We start from the raw sequence: 13,212 nt of genomic DNA, 5'->3' as shown, positions 1-13,212 counted from the left end.
ATTTTTTTCTTTTGTTGCTAATTCACACAGAATATCGTCCAAATTTGGTTGCAAAGGTCTGTGTTTACCGGGCTGATCACTAACACTTGTATATACACGAGAGTTTACATGTTCTTTTTTCCCAGTGTTTTTAATTAAGATGTGGCACAGCACGCACAAATTATCACACACTGTGTTTTATTTCTCGCACAGAGAACACTTAAACATGCGATTTTTGTTACTAAAAACGGAACTCACCAATGTGTATCTTCTCCGGCCGCCATCTTAACTCTTGCTGGCGGACAATATTTGTTTTTGGACTTCAGTTTAATTCTAACCTAAGGTAAGAGAAACTACACACCTTCAAACACATGAACCAGTTTTGTATTTGTATGTTTTATTTATCCTGTGGATACTTATTCAGATCATTAAATTTGTGTTATACTAACAATGGCCCTAAACATGGGAATGCCTGTTTGGGCAATGTTATAGTTAATTTCTCAAGAGACTGATACACTGTTAGCATAGCAGATGAATGTTTTGCAGATCATGATCCACTACTCCTCACATACCACTATGCACAGCCAGATAATTATTATGTGACTACAAATGTGAAGTCAAGCACGACATGTGTTAGGGGTCAGAGAGGGGAATGTATTAGGTTATTCACAGACTGCCTTAGAAACACAGACGGGGACTTTATTGAAAATGTATTTAACGTATTCTTTAAGACATATACAATTCTTAAATTGTCATAGAACTCTTTTTCATTCTAAGTCTTTGGCACCAGATTCAATATTAATAAAAAGTAGGAACATTTAAAATCCTGGTATATGATACACTTGCCAGACACAATTTTCTACAATTTACATACAGTCCATGGACAATCACGACGTTGGGTCCTGGAATTGGCGATGGTCACATTCCGTGTAACCACCACCAGAATGCTGCCCACCAAAGAGCCATGTGTGTTATTCCTAGCACCAGTATTCTTTCTGGCATCTCCAACGTTGTCTTCATTTCTGTTGTCACCCTCCTCGGTGGCACCAGCATCCCCAACAATGTTTTCATTACCACCATCACCATCCTCACTTACATTCTATCCAGTATTGCTGACTGCATCAGTAACATCTCCACTGTTGACAGCCGGAGCAATATTGGCTGCATTACTAGTAGCATTAACGATTAGGTATCTGAAGAACTTGCCAGACGCCTCCGCCATATACCCTAACTTCCATCTGCTTAGAAAAATGGCCTTCTGGCAAACCATCCCAATGTCGCAGAGTGCATACCAAAGCATGGACAGCCACAACATCAGGGTCATACAGTTCTTCATAGTAAGGTCCAGCATAACCACCACCATAAGGTGGTTCAACAAATTGCCAACGATCATTATACTGAGCGCCATCAATTAACTCAGGTTCATTGGCATCTCCAACATTGTCTTCTTTTCTGTTGCCATCATCCCCGGCAGCATTGGCATCCCCAGTACCATCTTCAGTACCATGGCCATCACCGCACTTACTAGCACTGGTGTCCTGAACACTGCCTTCAGCACTGTGGCCACCAATGACTTCAGTGTCGGTGTCCTCAATACCATCATCATTACCTCGAGCAACAACTTGTTCAGCAGTAGTGTCCCCAACATTATCTTGATTAATGTGGCCACCATACCGTTCATCAATTGTGTCCTCAACATTATCTTCATTTCTGTTGCCACCATAATCCACATCACCATCATCATCCCCACTTACACTGTATCCAGTATTGTTGGCTGCATCAGTATCATCTCCCCTGTTGACAGCAGGAGCAGTATTCGCTCCATTACTAGTAGCATCCTCAGCAACATCATTTTCTGTGCTGTTATTGTCATATTCATGCTGTGCCTCCATTCTCAGATCTTTCATATGTGATTCATTTCCGGTGTGGTTACTTGGATCTGAGGCCTCGACAATGTTACACTCAACCTCAACCATATCTTCATCTCTGTCTGTCTCATCCCCTTCAGGACCACAACTACCTGCATCAGATTCTGCCTCATTTTGTGAGTACTGTTTTTCAGACAACTCTAATTCACTGTCACTTTCTGAGGTTTCAACTTCTTCCTTTATTTCAATCTCTTCCATAGAGAGAGAGACAGAGTCAAAAGTATTCTGTTCACCATCTTGTTCTCGTTCTGCACTCCCACACATTAAATTACTCTTGGAGCTAGCACACCCTGTTCTATCATCCACTCTGCCATTTCCATTATTCTGATCAGAAACTACAGTATCCACTCCATGTAGGTCCAGGATTTCTTTTGGGTCTCCAGTGGGTGAGGAAATAGTACTAGTAAATGTCCCAGCAGCTGACACAACGATTGTGGGCTCAACTGATGATGACGTTGCGCCATATTCTGATGCTGACTTTGAGACACTGCCTTCTGTTATGCATGTTATTGTGCTGGTACTCTCTTTTGTGTTTGCTTCCAGTTGGGCTGTTTCTCTGATACTTGCTTCAATATAAGCATTATCAGTGCTACCTACTGGTGATGGTGTGTCGTTTGTCTCTTCAGTGAGAGAAGTGCTGTGTGATGTGCTTATGCAGGTCTCAGCAGTTGACACTATGTTTCTGGATTTCATTGTTAATGTTGTGGCATCACACTGAGGTGCAGACTCAGATATACTACCTCCTATACTGGCTTCTGTATTGTTCCTCTCTTTGATGCTTGCTTCTAGATGGAATCTTCCCATTAAATTCCCATTTGATTGCGTGCCTGCTGCTGCTGGCTGTACTGCATCACCATTGGATAATGAAATCACATTTAATTCTGCAGACAGTCTACTTTTTAATGCATTCATAATATGAATGCTATATAGTAAACATCCGATAGGTGAATGGCATGTGCAGCTGGACACCAAGTGAGAAACGCTAGCTACCATATGCTCAAAACTTTGGTCACTTAATGTATCACCAACTCTATTAGCACATTTCTGCAGATGTGCTGCCACATCCTGAAGTACATGCGCAAACTCATCAACAGTTTTTCGAAAAGTGTCACCCAACTGTAACTGAGGAGGCGCTGATGCTGACCGTCGACGCAAGTATGGGTGCATTTCTAAATGTGTAAGTGCATGTGCAGGTTGTGAAGCTGCACTGTCTCTCATCTGCAAAGGTGCTGTGGCTACAGAACATGAAGTTGGTGTGACTGACCTCCTACTACTGTGGCTGTTAATAATCTCTCTGTTTCTGGATGACTGGCCATCTTTAAATACTTCACTCATCATCTTGAGTGTTGTGATAGTTTCAGAGCTTGTACTGCTGTGCTCTGTAGTTAGTGGTCTGCCTCCATACTGATAATCAGCATCTTTCACTTTGCTGTGAGAAGCACCCACAACAGTTTTTCTTTTTTGGGTACTACTGGCTGCTCTATTTACATCACTATTTCTGATGCTCTTCTCCATATGTTTGTTATGTTTTGCCTTCAAGCCATCACATGGAACTCTTATTTCATTTCCACTGTTGTTATCTTTTCCTACACAACATATACAAACTGGCTTCTTATATATTTTACGGCGTTCTCGACGAAATTCTGAACTCATTTTGTGGGAAGCATCCCACAACTGTCTTCTGCTCTGATGGGTCGAACTCTCCAACAACCCCTGGTCATCATCATGACTCAAGCTGAGGGATGCTACATTCTTCTGATCACTATTATGTAGTTCTTTGCCATCATGATGAGTAGATTTCTGCAAACATCTTTCACTGCTTCGAGAGTCCATGCTTCCTGTTGTCGAGTTGTCTTGATTTTCTGTGCTGCAACCATTTGAACTCTTAGTAGTTATTTTGACATCTCTGATGCATTTCTTTTTATTGCGATTTGCAACTTTAGCCTGCATATTATTCTCCAAATCAAATGGCTCTAGCACCACTGACACTGTTTTATTTAGAACATTTGTAAGCTGGTCCTGCTTACTGGAATGTTCCAATTCTTCGTGGTAGTTAGTCACTGCCTTCTTACTGCTGCATGTAACATCAGAATGCCTTCTTTTCCTGCTGTTTTTGGTCAATTCTATAAAACTTCTGTTATAATTTGTATTATCATGCTGTGCACTTTGACTGATGTCTGATGCACATTCTCTTGATTCATTCGTCCTCTTGACTGAACAGCTTTCCCCTCTGCCTCTGCTACTAGATCTGGTTTTCATGTTGGCTATTCACTCTCAGGCTGACACTGTAAAGACAAATTAAGTACCAGATTACTGTGTGAGCCAGGAGCAATATAAACAAACAAATCTTAAACCAACTACAACAGATGTCTGTAAACAAAACTCCTGGAACATGCACGAAGTGAGAGGAATTTTTAAAATCAAAAAGATGTCACATTCATCAAAACAAATCAAGTTTAACAGAACCATGTAATTGTCAAACACATATTTTGTTGCTTAATTTACAAATTAATTCTGTATTATGTCTAGCACAGCACAAATGCAACCTGCAAGTAATAAATAGTGATGCCGGAAAACTCACTCCCTCCCCATCGCCTTTTCACTTTTCAGTGCACTTTCAATGCTCCTCTCCTCTGATCAGGAAGAAGCATTAAGGTCTGATACTTCACACATGTACTTATATAGGGTGTCTCAAGAGGAATGGTCAGTATTAAGGGAAATGAAATAAAAAATCAGTTGAAGCAAAAAATTGGGTATGTTCATACGCCCTAGTCCGAATGGATTCCGAGACAGCACACATTTAATTTACATTCTTATTTAATTTGAATATTATTCAATACATAGTCAATTTTACACACGTACACATGCACAACAGTTAGTAAATATCAAACATGTGTTTTAAAACCACCAAATGAAAAAATAACATACACCTCTAAGCATTACCACACACATCTGTTTACAGCTGTTGTACAATTCACAGTAAGTGTTCAAATAGCCCATCATTTCTGCATTCTTGGGAGAACATACTTTATTGCTTGTCCGAGTGCCTGTGCACGTTCTGTAATGAGAGCGGCAATGTCCATGATGTGACCAAGCTGTTCATCTTGCATTTTCATCATTTGTTTATATTCTTCAGACTTCATCTAACCTCACAAACAAAAATCTAATGCTGAAAGGTTTGGTGACGTTGGTGGCCAGTTAATTGTACTACCTCTAACAGTTCAGTGATTACGATAAATGTGGTTGAGATGTTCCCTAAGATGCCAAGTAAAATGTGGAGGGGTTCCATCTTGTTGGAAGTACCCTGCAATCAATGTGGCCAAAGGAACAAAGGAATGAACTTACCATAAATTGCAAGTAGGTCTGCCCAATAACTCGCTTTTCTAAAATGACTGGACTTATCAGCATGTTACGGATCACGCCACATCAAACACAGACCAAAAAACAAAGTTGGATGTTGGTTCCACTGTAGTGTGTGGATTTTCCTGTGACCAGTCATGATTATTACGCATGTTGTTGATTTCGTACCATATAAATGTGGCTTACCAATGAACAGTATTAATGGACAACTATTATTTAATCAGTGACTAAATTCAAGTCATGTGGCACTGACACCAATGTGGAGAATGTGGACATGTTGCAAACATCCTAAGGAGACAGGGCTTCCAAATAGCATATAAGACTGGGCAAACCCTCCAATCGCATCTAAGCCAACCAACTATCAAGAGGGATAAATTCCAGTGATCAGAATATATAAACTTGAATGTCAAAGTTGTGATGCGATATACATAGGCTTGGCATGTGGGAATTTTAAAACATGGTAAAGAACGTTATCAGGTGTTGGAAGTATGAAACAAACCATTTCACATTTGCAGAACATTCAAAACACCATAACCACCATCCTGCAAACATGGAACAAGAAATCAAAATAATGAGAATACGCAACCATGATAAATATCTTATACAAACGCAAGAAAACTTCCACATTCAGAAAGCCATCGCTGAAAACAAACATGTGATAAATGAGCAAACACACATCACCACACCCTCCCTACTACAATTACTAAAAGAAAAGATAAGATAAAAATTGTCCCTCTCACGCAAGCAGCCACAAAAAAATAAATCTACTTCATTTACTTCCGGTATGATGGACGTGGAAGAATTATGGGCAAATTTTAAACACATTGTAAATCACACACTGGACAAGTATGTGCTGAAAAATTGGGTTACGGACGGAAAAGACCCATCGTGGTTTAACAGCACAATTCAGAGAATGCTCAGGAAGCAAAAGCAGTTGCACTCGTGGTACAAGAAAGATCGGGAGAATGAGGACAGGCAAAAGTTAGTAGAGATCCGTGCTGCTGTAAAAAGAGCAATGCACGAAGCATTCAACCACTACCACCGTCATACCTTAGCAAAAGATCTTGCAGAAAACCCAAGGAAATTCTGGTCTTACATAAAATCGGTAAGCAGGTCAAAGGCTTCCATCCAGTCACCCACTGATCAGTCTGGCCTGGCAATGGAAGACAGCAAAACGAAAGCTGAAATTTTAAATTTAGCATTTGAGAAATCTTTCACGTAGGAGGATCGTAAAAACATACTGCCGTTTGAGTCTCATACAGATTCCCGTATGGAGGACATAGTGATAGACATCCCTGGGGTTGTGAAGCAGCTGAATGGCTTGAAAATAAATAAATCTCCTGGTCCTGCTGGGATTCCAATTCGGTTTTACAGAGAGTACTCTACTGCATTGGCTCCTTACTTAGCTTGCATTTATCACGAATCTCTTGCCCAACGTAAAGTCCCGAGAGACTGGAAAAAAGTGCAGGTGACGCCTGTATATAAGAAGGGTAGACGGACGGATCCCCAAAATTACAGACCAATATTCTTAACATCGGTTTGTTGCAGGATTCTCTAACACATTCTCAGTTCAAATATAATGAATTTCCTTGAGACAGAAGTTGCTGTCCATGCATCAGCATGGCTTTAGAAAGCATCGCTCCTGCGAAACGCAACTCGCCCTCTTTTCACATGATGTCTTGCAAACCATGGATGAATGGTATCAGACAGATGCCATATTCCTTGAATTCCAGAAAGAGTTTGAATCCGTGCCCCACTGCAGACTCCTAACTAAGGTACAAGCATATGGGATTGGTTCCCAAGTATTTGAGTGGCTCAGAGACTTCTTAAGTAATAGAACCCAGTACGTTGTCCTCGATGGTGAGTGTTCATCGGAGGCGAGGGTATCATCTGGAGTGCCCCAGGGAAGTGTGGTAGGTCCACTGTTGTTTTCTATCTGATAAATGATCTTTTGGATAGGGTAGATAGCAATGTGTGGCTGTTCGCTGATGATGCTGTGGTGTATGGGAAGGTGTCATTGTTGAGTGATTGTAGGAGGATACAAGATGACATGGGCAAGATTTGTGATTGGTGTAAAGAATGGCAGCTAACTCTTAATACAGATAAATGTAAATTAATGCAGATGAATAAGAAAAAGAATCCTGTACTGTTTGTATACTCCATTAGTAGTGTAGCACTTGACACAGTCAAATCAATTAAATATTTGGGCGTAACATTGCAGAGCAATATTAAGTGGGACAACCATGTAATGGCAGTTGTGGGGAAGGTGGATAGTCATCTTCGGTTCATTGGTAGAATTTTGGGAAGATGTGGTTCATCTGTAAAGGAGACCGCTTATAAAACACTAATACGACCTATTCTTGAGCACTGCTCGAGCGTTTGGGATCCCTATCAGGTCGGATTGAGGGAGGACAGAAGCAATTCAGAGGCGGGCTGCTAGATTTGTTACTGATAGGTTTGATCATCACGCGAGTGTTACAGAAATGCTTCAGGAACTCGGGTGGGAGTCTCTAGAGGAAAGGAGGCGTTCTTTTCGTGAATCGCTACTTAGGAAATTTAGAGAACCAACATTTGAGGCTGACTGCAGTAAAATTTTACTGCTGCCAACTTACATTTTGCGGAAAGACCTCAAAGATAAGAGAGATTAGGGCTTGTACAGAGGCATATAGGCAGTCATTTTTCCCTCGTTCTGTTTGGGAGTGGAACAGGGAGAGAAGACGCTAGTTGTGGTACGAGGTACCCTCCGCCATGCACCGTATGGTGGATTGCAGAGTATGTATGTAGATGTAGAAATATCTTACACACACACACACACACACACACACACACACACACACACAAATCGTATTCAATATCTGGCAGTAGCATCTGACAGTCAACAACACAAACCAAAATAAAGCATCAAAACAAGTGTTCAGTTCCTAGTGCTTTGAAATGTGGAAAAAACCCAAAGTGGCAATTGTAAGAAGAGGAATGGCACCAAAAATGGAATAGAAACACAAGCTGTAAGTAAAATTTAAAATATTACTATATCGTAGTAAAAATCAACCACCAGAACTGTTTATAACCTATGGGTACATTGCCCAAAATGTAAACTAAATAGTAAACATACGTACATATTACAGGCCACTGAAGATGCCTTGCAGAGAATAAAGGCGAAATGTGTATGGCACGAAAATTTTGTTTCATTCGGCTGTAGTCAGATGGTCCAAAAAGTAAAAATTATCAATATACTGTAACAGTAACCATTAATTTAAAATTTACCAAAGAGATTCCTTGACTGACACTTTCATCCCGGCTTCCTCTCAACATCCTACAACCTACAAACTACAAACTTGCAGCATTCCACCGCATGATCCACTGTCTCCATTCTATCCCTATCTCCCAAGAAGACTTTGACCTGGAACTTAACACAACAAAAACAATGGCCACAAATAATGAATATAACCACAATATCACTCATAAAATTTTAAGTAAAAATGTGAAGAAGCAAGCCAGGTCCCTACTGTCCCCAATGAAAAACACAGCAAAACTGGAAAAGCAATTGTGCAGATTACCTTTTACAGGGAAAACATCAAAAAGGATAAGTAACATCTTGAAGGCAAAGGGTTTCTCTGTGTTTTTCTATGTCCCTCAGACAATAGGTAGTTTCTTGTTCAATGCTAAAGACAAACAACCAGCCATTAAAAAAGAGGGTTTATAAAATCACATGCCACAAGTGTCAGTCTTGCCACATTGGACAGAAAGGAGATCAACCTATACCAGGCTTAAAGAATACCACATAAGCTGGAGATTGAGGAAGCCTGATTCAGTCCTTGCAGAACATTACCGCAACAATAACCACAAATACACAATAGATGTACAAGTCTTACACACAGAGGAATAGGGGGCCAAACTCAACCAACTAGAAATTTTAGAAATTAAAAGACAGATGTGTATATCCGCACACCTATTGTTAAACAAGCAAACCCAATTGAATTATTCACCTCTTTTAGATGAGATCACAACCCCAGGATAGAAGCAAAACTTTGGCCACAGTCCATCATAGTTAAAAAGTGCTTGGCTGATGCATAACTTTAGTCCTGTCATTGTAGTGTAATTGCTGAATTGTGTAATAATGTATGTAATTTGTTAAAAATGATCATTGACATAATTGTACATTAAGCTATGTATCGATACCTTAAGAAGTTGAGATGATTATCTTTGTCATGTGAACATGTTTATCTGTGCATTATCATCTTTTGGAATCAGTAACATACTTCAAAATGGACTTATAAACCGAAATCTAGGTTGTGCAGTAACATTGATAGTAAAATTGTGAAACAAGGCCAAAAAACAATGTTTGTTTAGTTAATTTACAATGTTTCACCAAGAACTCACAGTTGATTCAACTAAAATTACATAAATGCTTACTTCATAAATACTCTAACTTGGGTGATAAATTACTTTCGGGATAGTAAAACCTCAATTTCATGGTGACGCTGTGTTCTGCTAAGACCCATAAATAAATTAAAAGTTCCTAGAGTAAATAAAGAAGAAAATGACGAATAAAACATCTTCATAGATCAATGATGTATTAAATTCAGTCATAATAAATGTGTTAGTGTCGTATCAGAACCAATTTCACATATCAAATACGTCATATCAAAGTAGTGTTTTCACAAAGATTAAAAATTTCAAAATCAAAACTATCGTATAAAAAGGGCAATACGTATGAAGTGGGAAGCTATAGATAAATAGCCTTGTTACCCGTATCGTCTTAAGTAAGAGAGACACTCATGAAACAAATCCACAAACTACCTTGAAAAATTCAACCTCTCGTCTGTAAATCAACACAGTTTTTTGCAGAGACATAAGCATAGAGTCAGCTATTATTCATTTCATTGAAAATGTTGTTACAAGACTAGACAGAAACAACAGTACACTACGAATAAATCTGGACTTATTGAAGGTGTTTGATACTGCCCAACATGATATCTTGCTAGATAAATTAGAAGGTATTGGTATACAAGGGATAGCCAAGAAAAGGTTTCAGTCATATCTCCAAAACAGGAGACAGGTAGTAGAAATTACATCAACAAACATTACACACCAAAGTATTGTGTATGGATCTGATATTCACACTGTAAGACCTATTATTTCTTATTTACATAAATGATATCAAGATTTTGATCAATGGCACTCCTAACTCTTTGCTGATGACACAAATGTAGTTGTAACTAGTAAAAAATAGGTATTCCAACATCTACAACCAGAGTTTCGGAATATGTGGAAAACTGGTTGGAAAAGGATGAATTAATCTTAAATCTTTTAAAAAAATGATCATATTCACTGCAGAAAAACAAAATCATATCATGATCTGGACCTCAAAACACAAAACAAACAAACAAACAAATTTTTAGGTGTCCATGCTGATAAAAATTTAGACTGTTCATGGCATTGCACCAATGCATTCATCATGTAGGCACTCATTCTAAGAACAGAGACATGGGTGTTTATAGTGACATATGTGGTGCAACAGTAATGAAAAGTTTCAGAGTTTTCACAGAAACTCAACTGCAGAGTCATTCCTTCTGTATCCAGTGGCTCAGTACAAAAAATTGTTATGTTTTTGTGATAATGAACAGGGCATCCCTATATCCAAAATGTTACAAACTAAGATTTAGGTACTGAACAGTTAGTTACCGCAACACGATTAAACAATATCTAGTGCCTACAAGATGCATTGAAAAGATTAAAGACAAGTACAAACAATAATAACAGAAGTGTGTGTGCCAAACAGCAAAAAGATTATATCACAGACAATACAATGGTATCAGTTGTGACAGATAATAATTGCAATGTATTAGCTGAAGAAGAAGCTGACAACAAACAAATAAATTCTGCAGATTATAATTTAACTTCCGCTGCACTATACACACCTCTGTGCAGAAAGTCAAGAGAATGTCTTCAAGTAATAAACAAATGAATATAAGAATGAGTTTTGATGATTGGTGACATCCACAACACCACTAATCTGAAAAAATAAATAAATATAATACATCATATATGGCGGTAGGAACTGAGTGCACCTTTGACTGAAATGACAAAGAACAGAAACTCACTCAGAGAATTATCTAAGAATAATACTTTCATAATCATGGGTGGAAGTAATGATGCATACTGAAAGGAGGGTAGACATGCTACACAGTGATTATAAGTACACAACTTGATCTTAAATTGCCCAACATCGCAAGTAATACCATGCCTCACAGATATGACCTGCAGGATGACTCAGTCAAATTTGGAGCTTGCAAAAATATACAGATAGTTGCCAAAAAAAAATTCAAGGTCTATCATAATGTAACATTCTTTGAGCTTTCCATTTCAGGAGAACTGTTTATGAAACAGAGACAACATAACAACAACACTGGGAAGTCATATATTGGCAAAATTAATGCACAAAGATGACTTCATTGCAATAAATACAGCCCCATTGCGTAACTGGTTGACCAAACCTGAAACACCGAACTCAGAAATTGATTGTGTTGAAACTTGTGCAACTAACAAAAAACACAGGAATACAACAGAAGAGACACTTTTAGGTGATAAAACAAAAATTATAGACACATATACAGAAAAAAGGCACCCACAGTGAGATAATAAAAATTAAACAGAAACATCTGAAGGAAGCTTCTTTTATATGCTTAGGTGAACACTGAGAGCAGCGATGTGTTGGCAGTTAACACTATCCTCATCATTCACTACAATATCCTCTGTACATGGTGGGCTATACATTTCTGTCAGAAGTAACATGAGACACTGCTGCTTAAAATCCTGGGAAAAGAAAACAAAACTTCAAAATTTCAGCTGTGGAAATAACTTCACTAAAAACAATTACAATTTGCCTGTACAGAAGCCCAAATGAGATCTTAACTCATATTCTTGCAGAAACTAAGACAGTGCAGTATATAACCTTAAAGCTAATAAGAAAAATCTAATGGTGTGCGACGATTAATTCAATTTCCAGGGAAACTCAAACAAAAAAATGTAAATGCAGAAAATAATTACTTCCAGGCTATAACAATAAATGCAGGGTTTTGTGCCCATAATGGACAGTATAATGTTCTCCATACAATACCCAAAACCATAATGCAAACAGAATTAGTCAAAGAAGAATCAATCCTAAGTGAAAAAATATAGATATCTTCAGACAACTGTTAGCAGAGGAAACATGGAATGCAGCATATTAGCATGGCAGTACATGACAATAGTCTGACAAATCTGTGGAAATTTGTGTGCCGTATCTGACATGAAGCGACAGTTCTTTGACTATGCTCTTTGGTTTTGTCTTCTTCTCTTTGTGTTCTAGCACGATGTTTGACAGCCATCTTTCTGTATTCGCTCTATTAAGTGACAAAATAAATGTCATTTTGATTCTAAAAGTGTGTTATTATGGTTCTATGCCACATAAAACCCACAGTAGTGACCCCAACTTCAACATTGTGCGTTCGGGAATTATTTTGCGCTTATTTTCATCAGTAACAGACTCCGTGTGCCAGCCCAGTCTGTCTTGAGAACAATGGATCTACCTGTGTCATTTTGTGCAAGGGCATTGCACCCTAGTAATTGTGCTTGCGTTTTTAGTAGTGTTCCTAATGCACAGTTGGTTGAAAGTGAACAATTTACTGGCCCCCGTCATGCCAGCGGCCACTTAACTGTTGCCTGTCCAACATGGCCACCGTCAAATGCTACTACGCAGCAGGGCCTGCTGCCCGGACAGTGTACACCACTCACCAACATTGTGAACAATAATCATGTGACGGATGTTGTGTTTCACCCTCCGGTTAAGCAGTCGCCTTTCGGTTGATTTGATGTGTAGACGCAGTTCGAGAACTGTACTCCAAATGCTCACACATGTGGGGCCACGCCGGTTGCTGCGACTATTGCTTCGTGGTCACATTGA

The 13,212-nt window shown here is 38.9% G+C and overlaps 1 protein-coding gene across 5 annotated transcripts in view; it reads right to left on the bottom strand.

Annotated features, from left to right (window-relative positions):
- Positions 1-657: 657 nt before the first annotated feature.
- Positions 658-13,212, bottom strand: part of LOC124556217 (cell wall protein IFF6-like) — a 44,029-nt gene continuing 31,474 nt past the window's right edge. For 3 of the 5 annotated variants that reach the window (XM_047130208.1, XM_047130209.1, XM_047130205.1), the window contains exon 3: positions 658-4,192. In XM_047130208.1, coding sequence (XP_046986164.1) covers positions 1,158-4,166 — 3,009 coding nt within the window. In that variant the 5' untranslated portion in view covers positions 4,167-4,192 and the 3' untranslated portion in view covers positions 658-1,157. Of the gene's footprint in view, positions 4,193-11,188; positions 11,284-13,212 lie in introns of all 5 variants that reach the window. The other 2 variants (XM_047130207.1, XM_047130206.1) reach the window with 1 other exon arrangement.

This window comes from Schistocerca americana, chromosome X (assembly GCF_021461395.2).
Source record: "Schistocerca americana isolate TAMUIC-IGC-003095 chromosome X, iqSchAmer2.1, whole genome shotgun sequence".
NCBI classification, from domain to species: Eukaryota; Metazoa; Arthropoda; class Insecta; order Orthoptera; family Acrididae; genus Schistocerca; species Schistocerca americana.
The sequence above is the reverse complement of the archived record's forward strand: the minus strand, read 5'-3'. Positions and strand labels throughout refer to the sequence as shown.